This window comes from Lissotriton vulgaris, chromosome 8, assembly GCF_964263255.1.
Source record: "Lissotriton vulgaris chromosome 8, aLisVul1.2, whole genome shotgun sequence".
NCBI classification, from domain to species: Eukaryota; Metazoa; Chordata; class Amphibia; order Caudata; family Salamandridae; genus Lissotriton; species Lissotriton vulgaris.
The window spans coordinates 602,440,964-602,462,984 of record NC_141696.1 but is presented as its reverse complement, the minus strand read 5'-3'; the positions used below and the strand labels follow the sequence as shown (position 1 = coordinate 602,462,984).

The window sequence follows — 22,021 nt, the reverse complement described above, 5'->3', positions numbered from 1 at the left end:
GACTTTTTCAAGGCTGGGTAAACTTTGTTTCCAGTAATTAGCTGGAGGACGCTGTGCAGCTTGAGGTTTTTGTGAGGCCGCTCTGAAAGTTTAAGGTGTAATTCAAAATCGCTTGAGTTAGCTTTAAGGGGTACATTTTAAATTGTTCTGAACAGTAGGCCTCAAAATATTAGTTGCCCGGGCGCCAGCTGTGCTTACAATGCCAAAAGCGAAACTACGGTTCCCAGAATGCGACAAGCTCTTCACCAAAAATCCTGGGTCTGGCTTAAGGTGGCACATGGCCTTAGGTCCACTGAGCAATTTTGGATCTGTGTACAGCTTGAGTCTTAACTGGGTCAACGTATCCCCTCATCCTTACGCGACAATTAACTTGGGTCATTGTAATACCTTGGCTTTAAAACATTTGGAGAAGGCAGCGTATTGCAGCAATAAAGTCTTCTAAAACAGCGTTCTTTTTTGTGGGGTGGGTGGGGGTGTGAGTGAGTTGACACTTCTCTCTCTCTTTTTCAGAACTGGGCAGGGCAGGGAAGCGGGGGTGCGCGCCTGACACTCAGGTGGCAGTCGTTGCGTTCTGATTGCAGGTGTCAGTTAGCACTGCGGGGGGTTTAAAAGGAAGCTGGGCGCGCGCAGATTGAGATCATCTGTGTGAGCGAAAGGTTGTTGCAGGCGGTTGTGGAGAGAGTGAAAGAGCTGAGCGTACGCGGTTTAAGAGGTAAAGTGTTGGTGGTGGAGTTTAAGCGAGCTTTCTATCTGTTCTTCCTCGCTCTCAAACAGTATTGTTTCCAAGCAGCCTTCTTCGCTTGCAAATGCTTCAATGTTGATTATGTTTAATTTTCAATTGTTTGTTTTCAAGTAAGCCTTTGGCTCTTATTGACTTTATTGAGATCTCTTTTTAAATTTTTTTTTTTTTCTCTTGACGTACGGACCTTCCCATGTCGATTACCTTTTTCCCTAGTTCACGAAGTACTAATCTGTCCGATTCTGCAATGCTGACTTTGATGCTTGGAGAAAAAAATGACTCCAGCATAGTATCTGTAAAATGAGCAGACTAAATTTTATAGCGACCAGAAAATGCGTAAATTCTCCTAATGTGACTATATATCAGAAACGAGCGCGGACCCCCTCCCAATCTCTCAAAAGAAATATAAACCTAAATCAATATGTTGCGCATGTTAAATGCATTGTCCATGACAAACCGTCTGTGCGTGAGCGCAACATTGCATTCTCCATAATATGGTTTTCATCACCTTGTAACTATTCGCCGCCAACCTCTAGGGTCAGCGAGGGTACAAAGTCGAAGTGTTGCGGGATTAGTACGCTAACTTGACTTTAGCGACAATGTTCCAGGTAATGCTGCCAGCACCAATAAACGTTCATTGGCAAAGACAGCAGGTCGCTCACATTTTAAAACCAGGCCTACCGATTTGGCAACACTTGTTCGTATTCGGTCATATCAATCCTGCTGCTCCGTGTGGCAGGGGTAAGCTAAAGGTATGTAATTTAATAGTTGTATTAATTTGAGGGCTTAAAACTGTGAGACCAGGTGTAATAGTTTAGAAAACATTGCAGGCTACAGCACGTGCTTAAAGTGAAACCCTGTTTCTTGTATTCGAAATATCACGCTTGTTCACTATAGCATGCACCATAGACCGGGCCACGGGAATTGTTCAGTGAGGTAAACATTGTTCGACCGGTTTTTTTAAATTATGCCAAATAACTGAAGCACTTTCTGGCCGTATTATCATTTCAACGCACATGAATACTCTGGTCAAAATTGCCCCTCCTTAGTACCACAGTCATCCGCTGAAATGTCATTAGTTAACCTTTGCTCATGCTGCCCTGCTCTCAAATGGTATATTCTGTTAAATAAGTATCAGAGAAAAGTAACTTTAATGAACTGGTGGCTGAAATGTAGTACCTTTTTTCGTCGTGCCGCTCTTTTTGGATTTGTTTTGACTTTTCAAGAGAATTAAACACTGGCAAATAAGTCTCTGCTAGATAATGCCACGGTACTGGGTACATAAAAGTATAGACTCCCAATCAACACTTTCTCTTTTGTTGACAAACACATCAAATTACTCACTTCCGCTCCTGCAGAAGGTCAACAGTACAGCCATTGGATGCGCTCACTTTGAATGACTGCCTTTCGCCAATGCATATGTACAAAAAATAGTTCCCGAAAAATATAAATAGTCACTTGCGCTTCCCAACCACTAAACATTCCTACCTATAAACCGGCTTTGGCATATTCATGCATCCTACCGAAAAATAGCACAATTCATTAAAGTAGCCAGAGTGTATACGCATATTTTTCGGTTAAAGATACACCCAGGGTTGTGACTGACATTTCAACCACTTGTATCCGACTTGAAGGGCCTCAACTGCTTCTCACCTATTGGGTTGTTGGAAAAGCACTGTCGGTATGAACTATCTTGGCAAAGCTTCCACCCCAATAAACAGACAAAATCTGCTATTTAACTGTACTTGCCAGTGACTAAAGGCACCTATAAATAGGTGTGGTGATATTCCAAAAAAGGTGTATTAATCTGTGATTTGACTCTGCTCATTACGAACCAGGGTCGGTCAACTCTTCCTAAGGAAAATGCACACATGAGTAAAATGGCAGAACCCTGCGTACAAATTCGTATACTAAAGCCACACACCTCAGCCTGGTACAGGTCATTTGAAGCAGTGGCTCCTGACTTGAGATAGACTTCACAAGTGGGACTGCAGTTTCATGAAAATATTTCAATGGTTTTGCAGTTGACTTGTTAAGAATACCTAGTAACAACTTGTGGAACTGCCCCTTCATGAAGGAATAGCAATGCTTTTGCATTGTCTTGAGGGGGATACCTGGTAATGACTGCATCTCCGTGAGACATTTTTAAGATTCATCACTTGATTCAAGGGGATCTTTAACTTTAGGATTTGCCCGGTTTGTATGTAAAACGTAATCCTCTATTGGCTTGCATTTTGCTTCTTCCCACCACAGGCCATTTTACAATGACGTAAAAATGCCACTCAAATAGTTTGCCAACAATGTGGTAGAAGGCACTGGACAACCATTTATTGCTAGTACCTGTATTTGGTGTAAGGAACTTGGCCTAACCAGTGGATAGAAAATGTGATTATTGTAAAGTGTTGTATAACAATCAAGACAATTGAAAGTAGCAATATTGATATACCAGCATTGGCATAGATACTTCTAGTGAATTAAATTACTATTTATTAGCATATCAAGAGTTTTTGTTTGTTATCAAGCTCCAACCCCCTCAACTTTGAAGGACACTTTAAGCAGTTGCATCTTCCTAGAGGAACACTTAGTAACAACATGAGTTATTGCAGCTCTGAGCAACTTGTTAGGAAGTTGCTTCTGATTAGAAGGGGACATCTAGTAAAGTTCTGAAGGGCAGCAGTCAAAGACATTATGCTGTTTATCTAAAAGGATATATAGAAATTACTTGCAGTAACTCTTGCTATGCCGGGGTGTTAGCAACCCACACCAAGGGTATATCAGGTGCAATAATTATCATCAATTACGTTTTTGGTATTAGCGTGCAGATTTGGGGTATTAAACCAAAACCTGTATGTTCCAGTAAACACTAGTTTTTTCACACTTTGGTACGGACAGATCTGACCTGCCACTGTTACAAAATTGAATGGGTGATAATAGGAGTTACAGTAGCCAATCGAACTTCTGCAAAACAGATGCATAGCTTTATCTCCGAATCATATGGGAATGGCTTCCTCTGGGATGGAGTAGGAGAATGAAAACCTTTCATATAGCAGACCCCATGCACATGAAACTGGTGCCCATATGCTCAGCCAGACAAGCAAGAGCTCACTCAATTCTAATGTTATAAAATAAATGTAGGAGCAGATGTTACCGATTCCCAGAGCTGTGAATAGGTGTAAAAATGTGTTGCATCTGCTTTTACAAACACAATTTCATATACAAAATAAAACGGATTCTCATTTTGTATAACTCAACACCCATATTTGAACTTGGTAAAATCAAACTGCTTAACATGGCTTCTAAGTCTCTAATAATCCCAGTAGCATTATTGCAATACAAATCTGGTAAAGTATCAACTGTTAATGGTTTAAGAATATGAAAGGGGAGCCTCGTCGGTCAGATGCCTGGGTAGGTTGACGGTGCAGCACTCGGCGAACCTAGACCATTTAGTAATTGGACAGGAGGAGACAGCTGAAGCATAGCTTCCCCCACACTAGGATTACACTCAGACGAGGTAGGATCTTCGGCCCACCTCAGATTTCCATGTGGAGTAGGTAACAGTTGTGCCATCCACAAGGTGTAGATAGTGTTTAGTTGTTTACCTGGTCCTGACGAATTGCGTTGTATCCCTAGGAACACTAGCAAGAAACATGTTGACCATACACAAATCTTCTCGCTTGGTAGAGTAGACCGTCCTGGGTTTTTTCACTAGGAGGTCCACCTCACCATTTCTTTTAATAAAGTAGCTAACCACGCCAATAAAATAGTCAGTGGATTACCTAACTTTTTTTTAACAATCACCGCACACATCTACACACACACCCTTCTTAGAACCCTCATACCTGCATGCACCAAGTGGCAGGGACAAAAGATCTCCGGCAAAGAGCCCCATCTGGGTGCCCGCCAGCTTGACTAGGAGCAAAACCCATATGATGAAGCATGACACCTAGCTTGCTGGGTGTGAGGGTTTTAGGTCCCGACAGGGTGGACTCCCCTCCCCTTTCCATACCCTAGTTAACTCTTCGGGTGTCTCTCTCCCATTTTTTAATCTCCTGGAATATACCACCCCCCTCTTGTCCTGGGGAACTGCGTACCCTTCTTTGTCTCCACAGAATATGAAAGCTGTAATAAGTTCCCATACATGGCTAATGGATTTCAGGGGTTACAATTTGTTAATCCCCCACCTTTGAAGAATTTCATGTAATCTTCGGACTTAAATTTGCAAGCAACTTTTGCCCATGTTTACTACTTCTTTATATTCTATCTTCTGTGGCACATATAAACCCCCTTATCAGGTAGTCGTTGCAGAACTATCGCTTGCAATCAGGTTATCACTTCGATGGCCACAGAATTAATCAAACAGACACGCACTTTAAATGTGACTCCTTTCTCACCCCCCCCAATATCTGTCCTCCAATTACCCCATAAATACAAAATCCTCTCGAACTTAGTCCTAGAACTGAATATTGGGCTATTGTCTAGGACTTTGTTTGGTATGTAAAAAGCTGTGAATTTTTTAATATCAGATGGCATAACCCTGTTAGCTTAAAACAAAGGCTCTCCGTGTTGAACCAGCATCGACAGAACATCACAAACGTGAGGCCAACACAGGCTTATTCCTTTAGGGTAGTGCTACTATCAAACCAACTGCAGATGAGGTTAGCTCTGAAACTTTTTCTTTTTCTCTAGATGAGGACTTTTGCTAGACAGGAACAGCAGTTTAATGTCCATTCCTTGTTTTTGACATTGGCTGTTTATATCAAGTTACACTTTTATTCAATATCTAACTACACCACCCTTTTGTGGTGTATAGAGGTCTGTTATAGCTACCTTTTGAATGTACTTGACTTTCTCCCCCCAGCCCACTTGGATTGGGGCAAAGTGCAAGCTTGAACCTGGCCTTACACTGAGGGTACAGGGCATTATTTCCATAGATATTTCCCAGTTCCATGCTGTGCAACTCCTAAAATTCCACTAAAGATGTAAATTCAATTAACATTATCCAGGCCACTGTGGCCCTCACTTTGGGAGGGACAGGACCACATGTAAGCAAAATGAAGAGGCTGGTGTTTTTTTTTTTTTTTTTTTTTTTTTGCAGGCGCATTCCAGAGTACATACTAAAGTGACAAGTGGGTGTACAATTCCAGCAGGTAAACTAGTTAGGTGAACTGTAGAAAACTCTCATTGATCAATTTAAGGTCTAACTGGTTCAATCTCAAGGTTTACTGTAAATGTGTGTAAGGATCGAACTCAATTAAAACCATGATCGTATGATCTAATGGGTCTTGATTTATTCTACAAAACTTTAGGAAACAAATCTAGGGAGATCTCTCAAATGGCGTCATCCATTTTGCAATGAAGGTTTATGTTAAATTGCTTTTATGGTAAATGTATACATTAGTTACCACTCAATTTAATCGCATTGGAAGAGAAGGGGTAGGCCTCATCTGGAAAGCCTGCATGCATGAACTTTCTTCACGATACCAAATTCTCAAAAATTAAAGTTTGCTTATTTTCTAAATTGGTGTAGAAACTTTATTGCTGCAGTTAAGCCGGACTGCTTTGTGCCGCGCTACCAGGGGTTAAACACAGGTTAATTTAGGGAATGTTGTGGTTCACTCTGACCAGTATTGTATTTGATTGTGGCTTTTACTACTCGGCTAATAACCCAGTTTCTTACAGCCCCACAAGTCATGACTAGTGAGACTACAGAAGGACTGAGTGTCCATTGTACTAGTCGCATAGACAGCCTGTCACTTGGACTCCCACAGTATACATGTGCATAACCAAAGACCCCATTGGGTCTGGGGAAAATTGGAGAAGTGGCAGAAGCCATTCTGTTCACTTGCATCGGCCCACTACAAACACTCAGACATGCAGTTGCTCACTTCAAGAACATGGGATTGGGGTTTCTCGAAGCTCAGAAATAGGCTTCCACAAGAGCTTCGTGGTTTGTGGCTGTTGACAGTTTGGCTTCAATCTTCTTGTCCCAAATCTACTCTGTACCTGCCAAGCAATGGAATCCATCAATTCCAATGCAACTTCATCCGAGATTGTGAGATACTCCAAACTCCACTGAATACGCCAACCCTCCATTAATGGCCAAGAAAAGTCATGTGATAGGGAGGTTTTATCAATGCTGGACTTCAGGCTCAAATACCTACTGAGACTCATTAGCACACTGGGTCCCTGCTGAGTTGTGTTGAGTTTGTGGCTTTTTTAATCTTGTAGACTAGATCAATTGCATTAGATATGACTCCTATTTTTGACACCATAAGCTTTACACATCCATTCGCCTGATGATTTTACGCTAAGGAGCCATAAATCTTTTTGTGGACAAGAGCTTGCAGAGCTCCAGACCACTTGAAAAAGGGTTAGGGACCTGGATTTTCCTGGCTTCTTACAAGATGTGATATTAGATCTTTGGGACGTGGCAGGGACAGAGGTATGAGGTGATCTGATATGCATGCTTAGCGTTTTTTGTGCAAGACAAATCTGCAGTCTAAATTTGAAGTGCATAATGCAACTCAGTGGTAATTGTGACTACCATCAATCCAGTAGTTCTTCTGTGTGCGACTTGTCCATTGAACAATTATTCATCAAATTTTTTTTTAAAGCTTTTTTGAACAATTTCATATATCACATTACATACAGATTGGTTACACACATACAAGTCACATTTCAGTACTCTTCAACAAGTGAGATTATATTTCACAGCGGGCACATCACAGATGGGATATTGGGGACATCTAAACATAGCATGCAATGAGCAATGTACACTAGGCCATAAGCTACAAAGGTTGAGCAATTCAGCAGAGAGGATCTTAGTGTAGCATAGTGCACAGTGTATAGCACAAGGATATATCGCCAGTTCACATTACTCAGTGACAGTCCAGGCAGTGCACACAGCAGTAGAAGTACAAAGAGCTACATCATTATTGAGCCCGCCAAGGGTCATTAGCCAGTACCTGGCTATCAGCACGTATGGCACACCAGTGCAGTCAGCAACCAGCGCTATAATTGTTTTAGATTTGGCAGATATATATTGGCTGTCTCTTGAATGACCCGATGAGGTCATTTTTAGTGTAGCAGGCTTGTTGCACAATGGGGGGGGGGGTGTAAATGAATGTAGAGTAGTCACTTGCATCATCGGTCTTTCTTCATGCAGTGTGCACGGAGCATTGAAGCATAATAACCTTTCCGACATAAACCGAAACAAGTGAGTGCCCTACACTTTCTTCTCCATAACCTTACTATGTTAAACGTCACCTTTCCACTGACCACCCCCAGTCATTTATAGGGCTCTGGGTGGCTTGAATATATTCATTGTAAACAAACTAGCAAAAAATAGCCTGCAGAAAGGACCATATGCTCATAACACTCATTCAAGGAACTCAGCCATCTACCAGCAAATGTCATTGTCCAAAGGGTGCTTAAATGGAGTCATAGATCTGTTATGCATTTGTGATGAATGTCACATACAGAGTATTGTTTGGGTATACATCACAGTAACGCTTTTTTTCTTCAACCCCCCCCTCTTTCCGCAGCATCATGTCTGGCCGTGGCAAGAAAGTGGGAAAGGTGGGCAAGCCAAAGGGAAGTGAGCACAAGACACGGTCCTCCAGAGCAGGCCTACAGTTTCCAGTTGGTCGCATCCATCGACTGCTGAAGAAGGGGAACTATGCAGAGCGGGTGGGCTCTGGTGCTCCTGTTTACTTGGCGGCTGTTCTAGAATACCTGACTGCAGAGGTGCTGGAACTGGCGGGAAACGCCGCAAAGGACAACAAAAGATCTAGGATTGTGCCAAGGCACCTTCAGCTGGCTGTCAGGAATGACGAAGAGCTGAACAAGCTGTTTGCTGGTGTGACCATTGCAGAAGGTGGTGTTCTACCCAACATCCAAGCTTCGCTGCTCCCCAAGAAGACTGCCAAGGGGTCAATGCAAGAATCCAAAGACGTGGAGTCTCAGGAATTCTAGAAATCTGAAAGCATTGATTCCCAAATGCTCCTTGAACTAGTTTATGCCTTTTTAGTGAGAGTTTAATGCACTTCAGTGAATAAATGGTTTATTAATTTCTTAAATCGCCTGACTTCTGATATTATATACAGTAAAAATGCTGCATCATGAATGTTTGTTTGGCTATTGGTAATAAACCATGCTGTGCCTCCCCCTCTTACAAAGGATACAGAGGCATGGGATCCTATGTTTGGGGGGGACGACCTGTGTTCCAAAACCTTTGTTAAACGGGTCAGCCAGTGACTGATGTCAATACATCAAAATGCCTAGCTGACCTAATCGTACAAAGTAACTTACTCAAATGCTTATTGTTGATAGATCTAAAACTGGGTGAGTTTCTAATCGCCCCGCCCCCGGAAAAATCTACGCTAGCTCATTTAACGGGTTGATGTAAGAGGCTGGCTCTGTATATACTATACTCAAAGGAGGCAGTGTGCATAGTCCAGGGAGTCCCAGAGGTATAGCAGAGGATGGAAGTAAATAATTCCTTACACTCAATTTAGTGTTAGCTGCGGGTAAGTTTTACTTTCACATCCTTAATATATTTCAAAATGAGGTGTACTGGTTTTGTAGAAGTATAAAAGTCTTTGCAGCAAAGAAAATGTAAACTCTTTGTAATACTTGAAACTACAGATTATTTTCTTGTTGTTTTTCAGTTCATTTTCTTAACTTGATGCAAAACAAACTCCTACAGTTCAGGTACTGTAGGACTAGTCAATTGTAGGCACTAAGTTATGTTGTTGCATTGTAAGGCTGACCATTGTTCAGCTGAAGTCCACAACACTATGGGGGAGGGAAAAAAGCTAAGTTGGTAATTGCAGGTTACGTAGACTTTTGGTGTGGTCCTTTTAGGATTAGAACCAAGGTTCAATTCTGCACTGAAGGTGCACCACCAGCAGAAATAGGGCAGCCGGTTGCTGAAGTGCCAATGTTAGTCAATGGGCACTAGGGGCACATTGGTATGAGGCTGCTCACAGGCAGTTGATGTGCCCTGGAGGACAATCTTCAGGAGTTGATGTGGGGGGTGCCCCAAGGTAGCACCAAAATGACAACCAGGACAGCAGGATGCAATGCAATGGGCTGCCAATATTAACCTATAGAGATCATCCGTTTTGCTTTCAGGCTGCAGGGGGGGTCAGACCGGGAGACCTCTTAAAGAACCAGCAGCCAAGTGAGGAATTTGAGATGCCAGGCCATGTCAGGACACAATTGGTTCTGGATATCAGGGTTTATTTAGATGTCTGTTTTCTCCTTACTGGGCAGTTCGCGGTCTTTGGGCGGGCTGTCTTCTGGACGAGTAGACCTTCTGTAAGTTTGGTGTTAGAGGAAGGTCTGGAAGGAGTCTTCACTGTATCGCAGGACCTTCTTGTTCTATTTAGAGACCAAACTGCTGTCTTTGGGAGTCTGGGGCTCTTTCGGAACTGATCAGTACACCTTGGACTTTTTTAGGTCATTGTTATTAGACCTGGTAATGTCCCACTATTCCTGCCTGATAGTCTTTATACTAACCAGCTTGTGGTAAGAACGCAAGTGCGGAGATACCCCTTCGGGGGTTGAATTCCTGCGCTATACAAGAAATAAAATAAATAAATAGGAAATCATCATGCTGTATAGGTTTCTTGAAGGTGTGGGCAGGCAGTAGGACTGGGTCCAAAGCAGTGGCCACCTGGATTTTCTGCTGTGTCTTTGCTAATCTTAAATTGACAGGAACTCTTGAGCTGGGTTCAGGGGTGCCCCTCCACACATTCCTCCCCTCTCCTTCCGCCCCACTGCCTCGCTCCTCACTTACTGCCCCTAATTATGTCCCTAATTTCTATCCTTCTTGCAACGCCAACAAAGACAACTCTCCTTTCACCTCTGATGCACAAACGCCTGCTCTCAACCACCACCTTTCCCCACCTCTGAACCCTATACCCCAATCCCCCTCCCATCCTCTACTTCTCCCAGCCTTCCACTGCCAATTGCACCCTTTCTGTTTCCATTGAGCCACCCAACATGCCATGCTCTGCCCTCTCTGGAAAATAAGCTAGGCTCTTATCACCACCATCTCCCAACTTGAAGCTACCATTTCCCTTTTAAGCTCCAAGATTTCACCTTTTCCATACACCTCAATTCCATTGGAAAACTCACCTTCCAACAAGATGCACCTCGCCCCCACACCCCATAATAGCCAAGCATAACCAGTTGTCTGCCAACTCGCACAATCCCTCGAACGCCACCCTTCCACTTTCATCTCCAAGTAACCCTACTATCTACACTATCTACACTACTGTCAGAACCACTCATCCACCTAAACCCTCCAGAGCACCCTCGTATAAATACAATACCCTATCACTCATCAAAGCCCACATGCCCCAGTCAACAAAACAGTCTCCACAGAGCTGCGCGGTCTGCTCCACAACTGCAGATCTGCAATTAAACACAAACTTGAAATCTCCTTCACCATCATCCTTGACAATATTGACCTGCTATTCTTCAGAGACCTGGTTCAAGGATACATCACTCTCTGGTCTCCTAGCACCCACAGGCTATTCTATATTTAGAAATGACAGAATTAACAAGGTTGGGGGAGGTGTTAGTCTTCTTTAGACGCTCCCTTCAACTTAAGGCTTTTCCTAACCGCTCCTTTCACACTTTTGAATGTATTTCACACTTTTGAATTCCTATCTCTTGAGCTTCAATTGCACCACCGCTCATCCCTCAGATTCCATTTACCGCCTGCCTTGTAGAGGCCCTTCGTTTATGGAGGAACTCACTGACTTCATTAGTGACCAATACTTGCAAAGTGACTATCGGATCTTCGTGGGTGTATTCAATCTCCACCGGGGCTCGTCTCAAGACTCTTCTGCGAATTTGCTGGTCACCTTCCTCTCTGCAAACTATCTTATCCAACACTGCACAGAAATAAAACACTCTGGGCTCAATCCTGGACCTTGTTATTTCGAAAGCAGGCATGTTTACCATCGCTACCCCTAGTCATGTAGACTGATCTGACCACCTCCTCATTCCATTCGCTCTTCACCTATCACTCTAACTCTCAGCCAACCTAAGAGGGCTACCTCCTGGTTCTGTGACAATAAAAATATTTACCTCGGTACCCTCTGCGAATCTGCTTTGCTATCACTTCCAAGGCTAGACTTGAACCTAGATGTTAACTAACTCGCCTCCCAATGCCGCACAGTCCTTGCAGTCAAAATCAATAACTTCACTCCTCTCCAAAGATACAATGGAGACCACCGCCCTCCACCAATAATTTGGCCACGTTTTGTTCAGCAAGATCCAAGTACCACAAGCACATCTTCCCTAGAAAAGAATCGCACTTCAGAACCCTCCTCGACTCAGCCACAAATAGACTTTAAATCTTTTCAATCTCATCAAGAATCCAAATTGCTCTCCAACCTCCAAGTTGGAGAATTTTACAAAGAAAGTAGCAGATTTAACTATATTTGACACAAAAGCAAAATTACTTGTGGATCAGGTCATTCATCCCACCCCTCCAGAGGAGTGCAAATCGTTAGCCATTTGGCAGAATTTTGACCCCCATCTCTGAAGATGCCCTCCTCAAATGCATCCTAGCAACAAAGCCCTACAACCATTCTCGACCCCATCCATAATGCCATTGCCTTCTATACCCATTCTCTCTCCTATTGGACCACTCTGGTTAACCTCATCCTGTCAAGGCTCCCTTCCCTTCTAAACTTGGCAGATCACCCCTCTGCTTAAAAAAACTCCCACTGCTGATGCAAACTACCTCAACAATTTCCGCCCACTAACCTACCTTTTTTCTTGCGACAATCACAAAGCTGTGTAGCGAAATGATCATATCAAGGACAATGATTTTCTTAACCATTTCCAGTCCAGCTTCATACAAAACTGCAGCACTGAAACAGCCCTGCTGCAAGTGATGGATGAAATGCTGCGGATACTCTATTCGGGGGATTCTTTCCTTCTAATTCTCCTTGACCTTTCTGTGTCCTTTGACACCATCAATCACAACACTAACACTCTTCAACAGAGTGGGCATGGAGAGCACTGTGCTTAAATGGTTTGCTTTCTTCCTCTCTGATTGATCCCAAATGATCAAAATAGCTAACAGTACTCCTTTGGCAGTAGGTCAAGGTGTTCCTCAAGGCTTTATACTTGCATCCTTTATACTTGCACCCATATTGTTCAATCTCTGTTTAGAACCATTGGGAAATCTCCTAAGTAAATCTGGGATCCACTGTCATCAACATTCTTCTACCTTAAGGTGGCCTCCACTCATGATCTCTCCATCCTAAGCTCTACTCTAGACTCTATTCAAAACTGGATGTTAACTCATCAACTGATTCTGAATCCCTCTAAAACTGAATTCCTTCTCCTCCCCGGTTCCATCATGGATGGATCAGATGAATCTAACAAACACATTGTTGACAGTGCAAAATCCCTTGGTGTCGTACTCAAACCAAAAACTCCATCTACTCTCCCACGTCAATTCCATTGCAAAGTCTGCTTGATGCCAACTGCTCCTTCTTTGGTGGATATGCCGTTTCTTCCCAAAGCAAGACTTTAAAACCCTGGTCCAATCGCTGGTTCTCTCGACTGGACTACTGCAACTCTCTTCTTACTGACCTCCCCAAATCCCACCTGCTCCCCCCTTAAATCTGTTCAACTCAGCAGCTCGTTTCATATATGGGGTCAAAAAAAGCTACCACATCACACACATTTTATCCACCCTCCGTTGGCTTCCCATCGAAGCAAGATCTATCTTAAAGACTGCCTGTATCACCCACAAAGCCTTGCACTCCTCCTGGCTACCTGGTGAAAAACTGAAAATCTCTGGACGCTCTAGACATCATGTAATGCAGAAAATGTATTGCTTGAATCTTCCACTTTAAAGAAGGAAAGATTGCTAGCCAATCCTCTACAGGCAATGCAGTGAGAATCTGGACCTCACTCTGGACCTCACTTCTGCCTCTGCTCTGGACCACCACCTCTTCCCAGGCCTTCAAAGCGCTCCTCATTCAAAGACACTTCAAAATTTAATTCACACCCTCTCTATTATCTGAAGGAAGTCCTTCCATTCTAGGTAAGTCTGTTCTACATGACTATAGAAGTGCCTTCCCAGTGTGTTCTTGTGGTTGGAGTATCTGCCATTTATTGCAGTATTCTACTTGTATTGTGTACTCTATTGTAACATGCACTCGTCACTTTTCCTCGTGTAATGTATCATTTGCTACCTCTTGTTTTTTGTTTGCTTTTGATACATTCACCATTGCCTCATGTAATGTTTGTTCTTGTGTTTTGAGTATCTGCCATTGTTTGCAGTATTATACCTCTACTTTGTATGCTTTTGTAACATACACACGTCACTTTTCCTCTTGTAAAGTATTGTTTGCTACCACTTGTGCATGTATCAAGAGCAAACAAAATACAATTGTCACTTTTGATCATGTAACGTTTGATTTTGTAACATGCTCACTTGTAATTTTCTCCATGCATCACTACTGTTCCTTTTGTGAATCGTTCTGACACTTTCGGTAAAGTCTGTGCTATATAAAATAGTGCTACTGGGGTAGCAAGATAGTAGCCAATGGGCTGCTGACCTTCGGGTGCAGCCACCCTGTGTGTGCGCTCTACTCATGTGGGAGAGTTAGCATGATTCCTGCGTGGAGGGTGCGTTCAATCTGCAAGATGGTGGGCACCAGAGTGGGCTTCACCTCTCCTACACCCAGCTGAAGGGTGGTGTTAATAGAGGTGGGCACACCTTCTCGTCCTGGTACCCCCCCCTGCTTCCACAAAGGGGTGAAAACTGGAAGGGGGGGGCTCCTCTTGCTAACAAAGGCTGTTGGTTGTGTTTCAAAGGTGGCAAGGCCTTTGAAGCTCCCCTGTGTTTCAAAGGTAGCAAGGCCTTTGAAGCTCCCCTGCCACAGATGTTCTGCCTGACGAGGGGGAGGTCTAAACAGCCCAGGAAAGCTATTGTTTCTGGGAGCAAAGTCTCCCACCCCAGGGGTACAGTAAACTGTCTAGTGGTGGCAGGCTGGTGTTAACCAGTCAGGAACCCACTGTTGGGGGCGGTCCCCTCTAGAAGGGACCCCTGGATGCATGGGATAATACATCGGAGCATCGAATCAGTGCAGGTTTATTCTGAGATGTTTGATACCAAACATCCCAGGACTCAGTAAAGCCGTTATGGTGCTAGGAAACCCGTAATGAAACGTTTGACAATAGACTCAGTTTTACTGTGCACTTCAATCTAAGAATGACCTTAGATATTATGGATGCCTCTCTGCTTCTACAGATATGACCTCTCATGATGAGGTATAGTGCACCCTACCTTAAGGGGGACTTAACACTAGTAGGGAAGCCAGACATTCCTGAGCAGTGAGGATTTCCCCCCCCCCCCCCCCCCCCTCACCGACCAACCAAATAGTTCTTCAATAGCCGGCATATACCTGACCCAGAAATTGACAATATCTGGTAATAGTTTTTAGAGAAATACTGTCACCAGTTACTGCTGTGAGATGTTGGTTTAGTTTGTTTTTTTATTATAGTGTCTTTTGTAACCTGCTTTTAGATTGTAAAGAACACTACTGCACACATGGTGCCTGGATGAGTAATCCTTGGTATAGCACACGTACTGTGATGTAAACCTTGCTAGTGGTCCTATGGGCAGATTGAGAGTTGTAAAATGTGCTAATTATTATAATGCAGTACTATAATAAAAAGGGAGTTGACTTTCACTCTAGCAGTGCTAGGCAGGCATGGTGAACAGATGTGTGCCTATTGACACTTCATTTTTGGCTGCACCATACACTCAGGCTGCGCTGGCAGTGGTGTGCCTTTGAGATGGCTTTGAGGGTGGCAATACCATTTACTTAATATTTTTTTTGCATTACTAGAATAGCTGGAATTCGTTTTCTGCAAGTTTCAAGTGCCCAGTTTGTTAGCTACTGCACAGTGCTGAGTTTCCCTCCAAGCATTAGATCCGTCAAACTACGTAGGTGCAGTAGACTCATGCACACTAAGATTCAATTAGCAGCTGTCTTAGCACCACTGGAGTTACTGGGTAGTAAAACACATAGGCAAGCTTCATTCTAATACTATAGTGTCGTGTGACTGTATGTTAGTCCACAAACCAGTTTTACCACTAGGTGAGTAGTTGCAGGAGAAGATTGAAGCCGAGCAAGTCTTCTTTTTCACGAGACCTTGCTCCATCAGTACTTTGCGTTGCCAGTATTCTAATTGAGAGTAACTGAATAGGCTGAGCAATAGAACTAGACCTTCTACCATGTGCGAAGGTGCACAGGACCAGTGTATTGCAAAATGAGGACTGTTTGCTGTAGTTGTGAGGACTGCAATCCCCCCCCCCCCCCCCCCTAGAGCGCCATGAGGCCCAGGTGGATGAGCTGTCACCCCAAAGCGCTTTTAGTGCCCAGCAGCTGCAGCGTATGGAATGCATGACCAGGCCAAGAGTGGGCCAGAAGAGTCTAGGCCCTATCACTCTGGTTTTCTTCCTGAAGGACATCAATTAATTTGGTACTAAAGAGACCCAAAGTACTCTGGGAGAAGCCAAATGACTTTAATTTCTTCTTAATTTGCTGTGGTTTCCTCTAGTCCAATGGTGGGTGGAGGTGTAAACGCCCATTGGTGTTCTCAGCTAAGCTCTTTCTGGCAAAGTACCTCTAGGATGTTGGAAAGGGGTATTGGGGCCAGAGTGCAGAGATCCCTCTTAGAAAAGACTAGGTTCTGGTACCAGTATATCTCCTATCGAGCTGAAACCTCTTGTTCTTCAGATAAACTTCCAGTATAGGTTGCTGCACTTCAAAGTGTAGTTCCTATATTCCCAATAGGCTCTGCGCATTGGAATATTATATCTTATAGATTTGACGTAGGACTTATGTCTCCTAGGTCTCTATCAAATATGTTAGACTTAATTGTGAGTGCCAGCTAGCTCAGAGGTCACTAGAAGCTTTCTCGAATACACAAGAAGGGATTAATTTCTGACAACCGCGTAAGCATGACAACTTTGTTTCCCCAAGAATAAACGTATCAGAGTTGTGGAAACAATAGATATTTTTTTTTTTACTCCGTTAATTGTGGATGCTTCGTTTCATCAGAGGTGCAGAGAAATGGAGACAGGCGTTTTCAGTAAAAGGATTTATTGAATAGTCTTTTTCATGCAAGTAAAGTAAACTGCTACAATATTAATACTGGTTGCAAAGTCTAATGCGTACAGTATGAAGAGTATTATAAAATAATACTGTAAAAGCATTGTATGGTTTCTAAACCATAGCTAAATACATAAAGGCTAAAAAGTACAGAAAGTACTCAACTGGTGCTTCTAAAATACGCCTACCCCAATGTACCTAACCTAAGTCTAGTACGTGGGAAGAAGTGAGGTGTAGCATAGGTTCAGATTTTCTTTGCCAAGAATCTAACCAAGATTGCTCTTAGGGTCTAATCAGCTCCGTACCTTGGTTTTTAGAATGAAGGAGGTCTGATATCTGTCTCAGGACTTGATTTCCCAACACACCCTGAGGTGAGCTTGGAAGCACTGAAACTGGATTCTCACTTGGAGAAATGCAGCCTCTTGATCAGTGTGTCAGCTAGAGGGTTGGCTTCCTTCAGCACTTGCTGTAGTGAGCTGTGTCTGCAAGTAGATAGTCGAGCTGCTCCGAACCACTGTGTTTGCTAGGGCAAGTGTAGGCATATATACCTTGAAGGTGCCTAGTTTGATGTAAAGTCCGGCATAATAACGGTGTTGGACTTAGCCCTTTTTGCAGGGTCATCCCTCAACTTTTTGCCTTCCTATATTTTTTCTGACCTGTTTTTGGCTATTTTATGACTCTGGGCACTTTACCACTGCTGATCAGTGCTAAAGTGTATATACTCTCCCTATTGTAAAATGTATGTATTAATTGGTGATTCCAAAGATTGACTATTTGGTTTACCTGTTAGACCCTAGTACAGCGCACTGAGAGTGCCCAGGGTGTGTAAATCCAAATGCTGCTGGTGGGCTTGCAGCACTTGTTGTGCCACCCACAGAAGCGGCCTTGTAAAATGTGTCTAAGGTCTGCCATTGCAGAGCCTGCATGCAGTCTGGTACTGTCATGCTGACTGGGCAAGTGCACAAACTTGCCAGTCCCTGAACCTTCCCTTTTCTTCATATCAGACACCCCTATGGTAGACCCAAGGGCAGGGTGCATTGTAAGTATAAGGTAGGACAAGCCCTGATGTGTGTGGCATGTCCTAATAGTTAATTACAGCCATTTTTGTTTTTCGCTATTTCAAGGCTGCCTGTTCTCCATGGGCCAGAATGGGCTGTTAGAATTATTACATGTCATCAAAGAATCCCAAGGGAATGGTAGTTCTTTAAAAACTCCATGAGTTCTTGAACAAATCAATATTCAAGCAAGGGGATGTCCCTGACTGCTTAAGCCGGTTTTTCCAAGAAATCGTTGTGGCTTTTTGGAAAGGGTGGAAGTAGCCATGCCTGTATTTGGACTGCATGGGCTATGTTTAAATATGGGTATGATTTCTATGCCTATATAAGGACAATGTGAATTAGACCTATATAAGGGCATGAATCGGGAAATTTTGCTCGGATCCTAAAACGCCATACAACAAAAGTAGCACTGGCCAGTCTGATATAGATAATCCTATGACGACCTTTAAAAACAAAAGGATTAGGCTGGGCACTCCAACATACCTTTCTGTGACTTCAGCCTCACATAATCCGTCACTTTATGTTCTGGTGGGGATCAGTTATAAAGTGCCTTTCAATGTCGAGCACTTTATGGAGGATTGCTTTATAAAGAAAACGGTGTTGCTACAGGCTGAACGCTCCCCTTTGATGCTTCACTCTAAAAAGGATTGAGATGCAGCTTGCATCCCTGTTGTCACAGCAGTATCCTTGCCTGTTTGCTGTTAAAGGGGCCTCCACAGCAAAGAAGCGCATTGTGGAACCTCAGTCCAATTCCCATAGTTAGAACCAGGGCTGTAAGTGGGCCGGGTCTCGCCGGTGCTGAGCACCTGCAGTTTTTAGGTCACGCCTGCGAATGCGCTTGCGCTTGCGCATTGCTGCCGAGAGATACAGAGGGGCACCAGAAAAACCTACCAAGAGGGCTTTGGAATGCGGATTATGGCCAGTGCATGTGCGTTGGGTGCGCGCTCGTCGCCATTTGCGGCCCCCCCCCCCCCCAATCAGACTTGAAAGGGAGCCGCTTGCACACCACCATTTGTCTGAGCCTCGGCATCAGACTTTAAAGGCTGCCGCTCCCCCGCCCACCCCCTGCCACAGCAATGCAGAGAGCTTGTTAATAATGTATCAGCTGAGTACGCCCATTGTGTACTATGAAATATTGCATGGTGTCTGCTTTTACATGCTTGTATGCCAAGTCTCAGCTCATGTGTGTGTACACACCGCGTGAATGCCCTGAATGCACTTTTTTTCCAATCTAGTTTGCTACTTAAATGAAACCAAACTAGCATTTACCAGCTCTTCTTGACATCGCCATACCTTGACATCACCGATGCTAAAAGCTACACAACTTTTGCTTTAAACACAGTAAGTTTCCTAACATTACAAGCAACATGCTTTTTTTTTTTTTTGACAAATGTTTCAATAACATAGACGCATAGCATGTAAACTAGTTGCTTGCTTATTGCAGTCATGTCATGCCTCTTGGGAAATGTACAGTTAATGCATGTAAAGCTATTATGTCGTACATGCACCTTCCCATCTAGCTGTCTGCTGTTTTCTGCATGTTTGTTACACATTGGAGACGTTCACTCTGCATCCTACAAGGACATCTGCCGGTTTGTTCCGGGGGTTACTAGTTGCTCCCTTCTATATTTTCGTTCGGTTTTAATGGCAGCTAGGGTTGCTTTGGATTTACATTGAAGAGATGAGTGTGGCATTACGCAATATTTTCGGTCTCTTTTTTGTAATATCCTCACTGTCAATATGTCCCTCTGTCCCCAACATTAACTTTATCTCAGTTGTGTGTATGTGTGTGTTCAACTTACTTCACGTATTACGACACATGTCTTCTTATTTATTAGCATTTGCTGTAATTGCGGTACACGCCAATCAAAATTCAAAGTAAATCGCGTGTGCCGTGGGAAATTAAAACATTCACAATGTTTAGTTGTAATCACAGTGCATGGTTCATTCCATTGCAGCATTCAAGGGTAGGATAGGACTGGGAGCTATGTTGGTTTTTTAATAATGTATCAGCTGAGTACGCCCATTGTGTACTATGAAATATTGCATGCTGTCTGCTTTTACATACTTGTATGCCAAGTCTCAGCTCGTATGTGTGTGTGTGTATATACACACCCCGTGCTGGCCCTCACCACATGTAACCTTGTGATTCAGCTGAAAGCAGCTCTCTAATTGAGGTGCCAGCTCATCCACATGTCGTGGTGCTCCCAGGTACATGGCAGTATAATTGAAAACTAGTATTCTCCACGATAACGATTTCACCCATGTCCTTGAGTTGTGCGGTTCCCACTAAGGAACATATGTATTTATTTATTCCAATAAATGTGGATTCTTGCGATTTTGGCTTCTGGGCGACTTCAGTATAAAACCGCTCTCTTCCACATTCCATTAATCGATTCACAACTCTTTTGTGGTGAAGTTTTGTGCATAGCAGAGTGGCTTACATGTTCGGCTAAGTAAAGTGTTTGTGTTATTGTTTGCATACAGAGGACGGCAGGGAGTCCGAAACGGTAGGTCTGTCTTTATTATAACTTTAGATAAGCCATAAATCTTGGAGTGCAATGTCTGTGTGGGAGCGGCGCGCAGGGCTTTGTGCGTGGTCTGTGTTTATGATACACAGCACTCCTTCCAACGTTCAAAGCAGGTAGAATGCGCATGTGGCTCTCTTCGGTTCTCTCCCCCGCACCTGGTCCCTCAAGTTTAAAATATTTGGTTCCCCTTTCAGTACCTTTTGTTATTAGCAGTTCAGGGTACCTCCCGTCCAGGGCGACCCTGCGCAGCCTGGCAGTGGAGACGGGACTGGCACACGTGACAAGCCTGAGCGTAGTTACTAAAGGGCAAGTGGGTTTCAGTCCCTCAGTTCCACGTTTGAGTACTCCGACTCCCCGCCCCCCCCATCAGACTTCAAAGGCTTCTGGCCTTGTGACCTAAACAATAGGAATTGTTTACAGAAATGTTGTCAGCTGTAAATCCTCCACTTTCTGATGTGTTACATTTTCTTATATTGTATACAATAATATTGCAATCAATATTTGCTTACTTGAACGTTTGTCTTCGGTCCGATGTTGTTTAAACCGAGTCAGCATGTGCTGTAAATTGGACCCAAGTGAGGCGCGCGTGTTCATACATGAGGATTCTTAACACATTTCTGAAACTAAAAGAAAGTAACAATGTTTCACTGCACTTTTATTTCAGTGAGAGAAGTGCATGTGTTATCAGCCTCCTGTGCAGCAAATCTGATTTACTTCAAGGCTTGTGATTTCAAGTTTCAATCACTGGACTTGTGTCATATATCTGTACACTGTTTATACTTGGCTTCTCCTATCAGAGCAAGTCAGGTGCGAGCCGCCTGTGTTCATTGTAGGAATTTCTTAATCCTTTTCTAGAACGAAGAGTAGTGCAACTTGTGCTTTTTGACGATGCAGGAAACACGCGTATTTCAGTTGCGGACTCGTGACGCGGTTTAAATTTGTTTAAACACTTGTGATGTTCGATGCGTTGAGACTAAGGCCGGCATGCTTATAGTTATTAGCGAAGTTAAAGATAAACTAGCACTTCCAGATACATTCAGTTCGCACTCGCTCTTCTTCCACAACTTGCTCAGACGGGTGGCTCTTCCATCACACACGCTTGTGCTGACTCTGCCAATTTTAGAATTTATAAAAGCAGGAAGTCTCTCAGTGGTCTTATTAGCAGATGTATGGGAGTTTTACTCAGGTTTCTTCTTGACTTTTTTTCAGGCTACTCTGGGACACCACCACATCACTCTGGGACACCACCACATCACTCTGGGACACCACCACATCACTCTGGGACACCACCACATCACTCTGGGACACCACCACATCACTCTGGGACACCACCACATCACTCTGGGACACCACCACATCACTCTGGGACACCACCACATCACTCTGGGACACCACCACATCACTCTGGGGCACCACCACATCACTCTGGGGCACCACCACATCACCACCACATCACTCGGGGGATACCACCACATCACTCAGCACCACAACAGCACTGTCCTTGCTTGCTACAAACAAGCATTGCCATAG

General features: G+C 43.6%; 1 protein-coding gene across 2 annotated transcripts; it reads left to right on the top strand.

Annotated features, from left to right (window-relative positions):
* The first annotated feature begins 639 nt into the window (after positions 1-639).
* LOC147697785 (late histone H2A.1-like) lies at positions 640-8,817 on the top strand. Of its 2 annotated transcripts, none has more exons than XM_086933344.1 (2): positions 640-712; positions 8,284-8,817. In XM_086933344.1, exon 2 carries the CDS (start codon positions 8,288-8,290, stop codon positions 8,711-8,713), a length of 426 nt encoding a protein of 141 aa, XP_086789470.1. In that variant the 5' UTR covers positions 640-712; positions 8,284-8,287; the 3' UTR covers positions 8,714-8,817. The 2 variants fall into 2 exon arrangements, with proteins under 2 accessions (XP_086789470.1, XP_086789469.1); XM_086933343.1 differs by lacking the exon at positions 640-712 and adding an exon at positions 5,267-5,394.
* Positions 8,818-22,021: the final 13,204 nt, after the last annotated feature.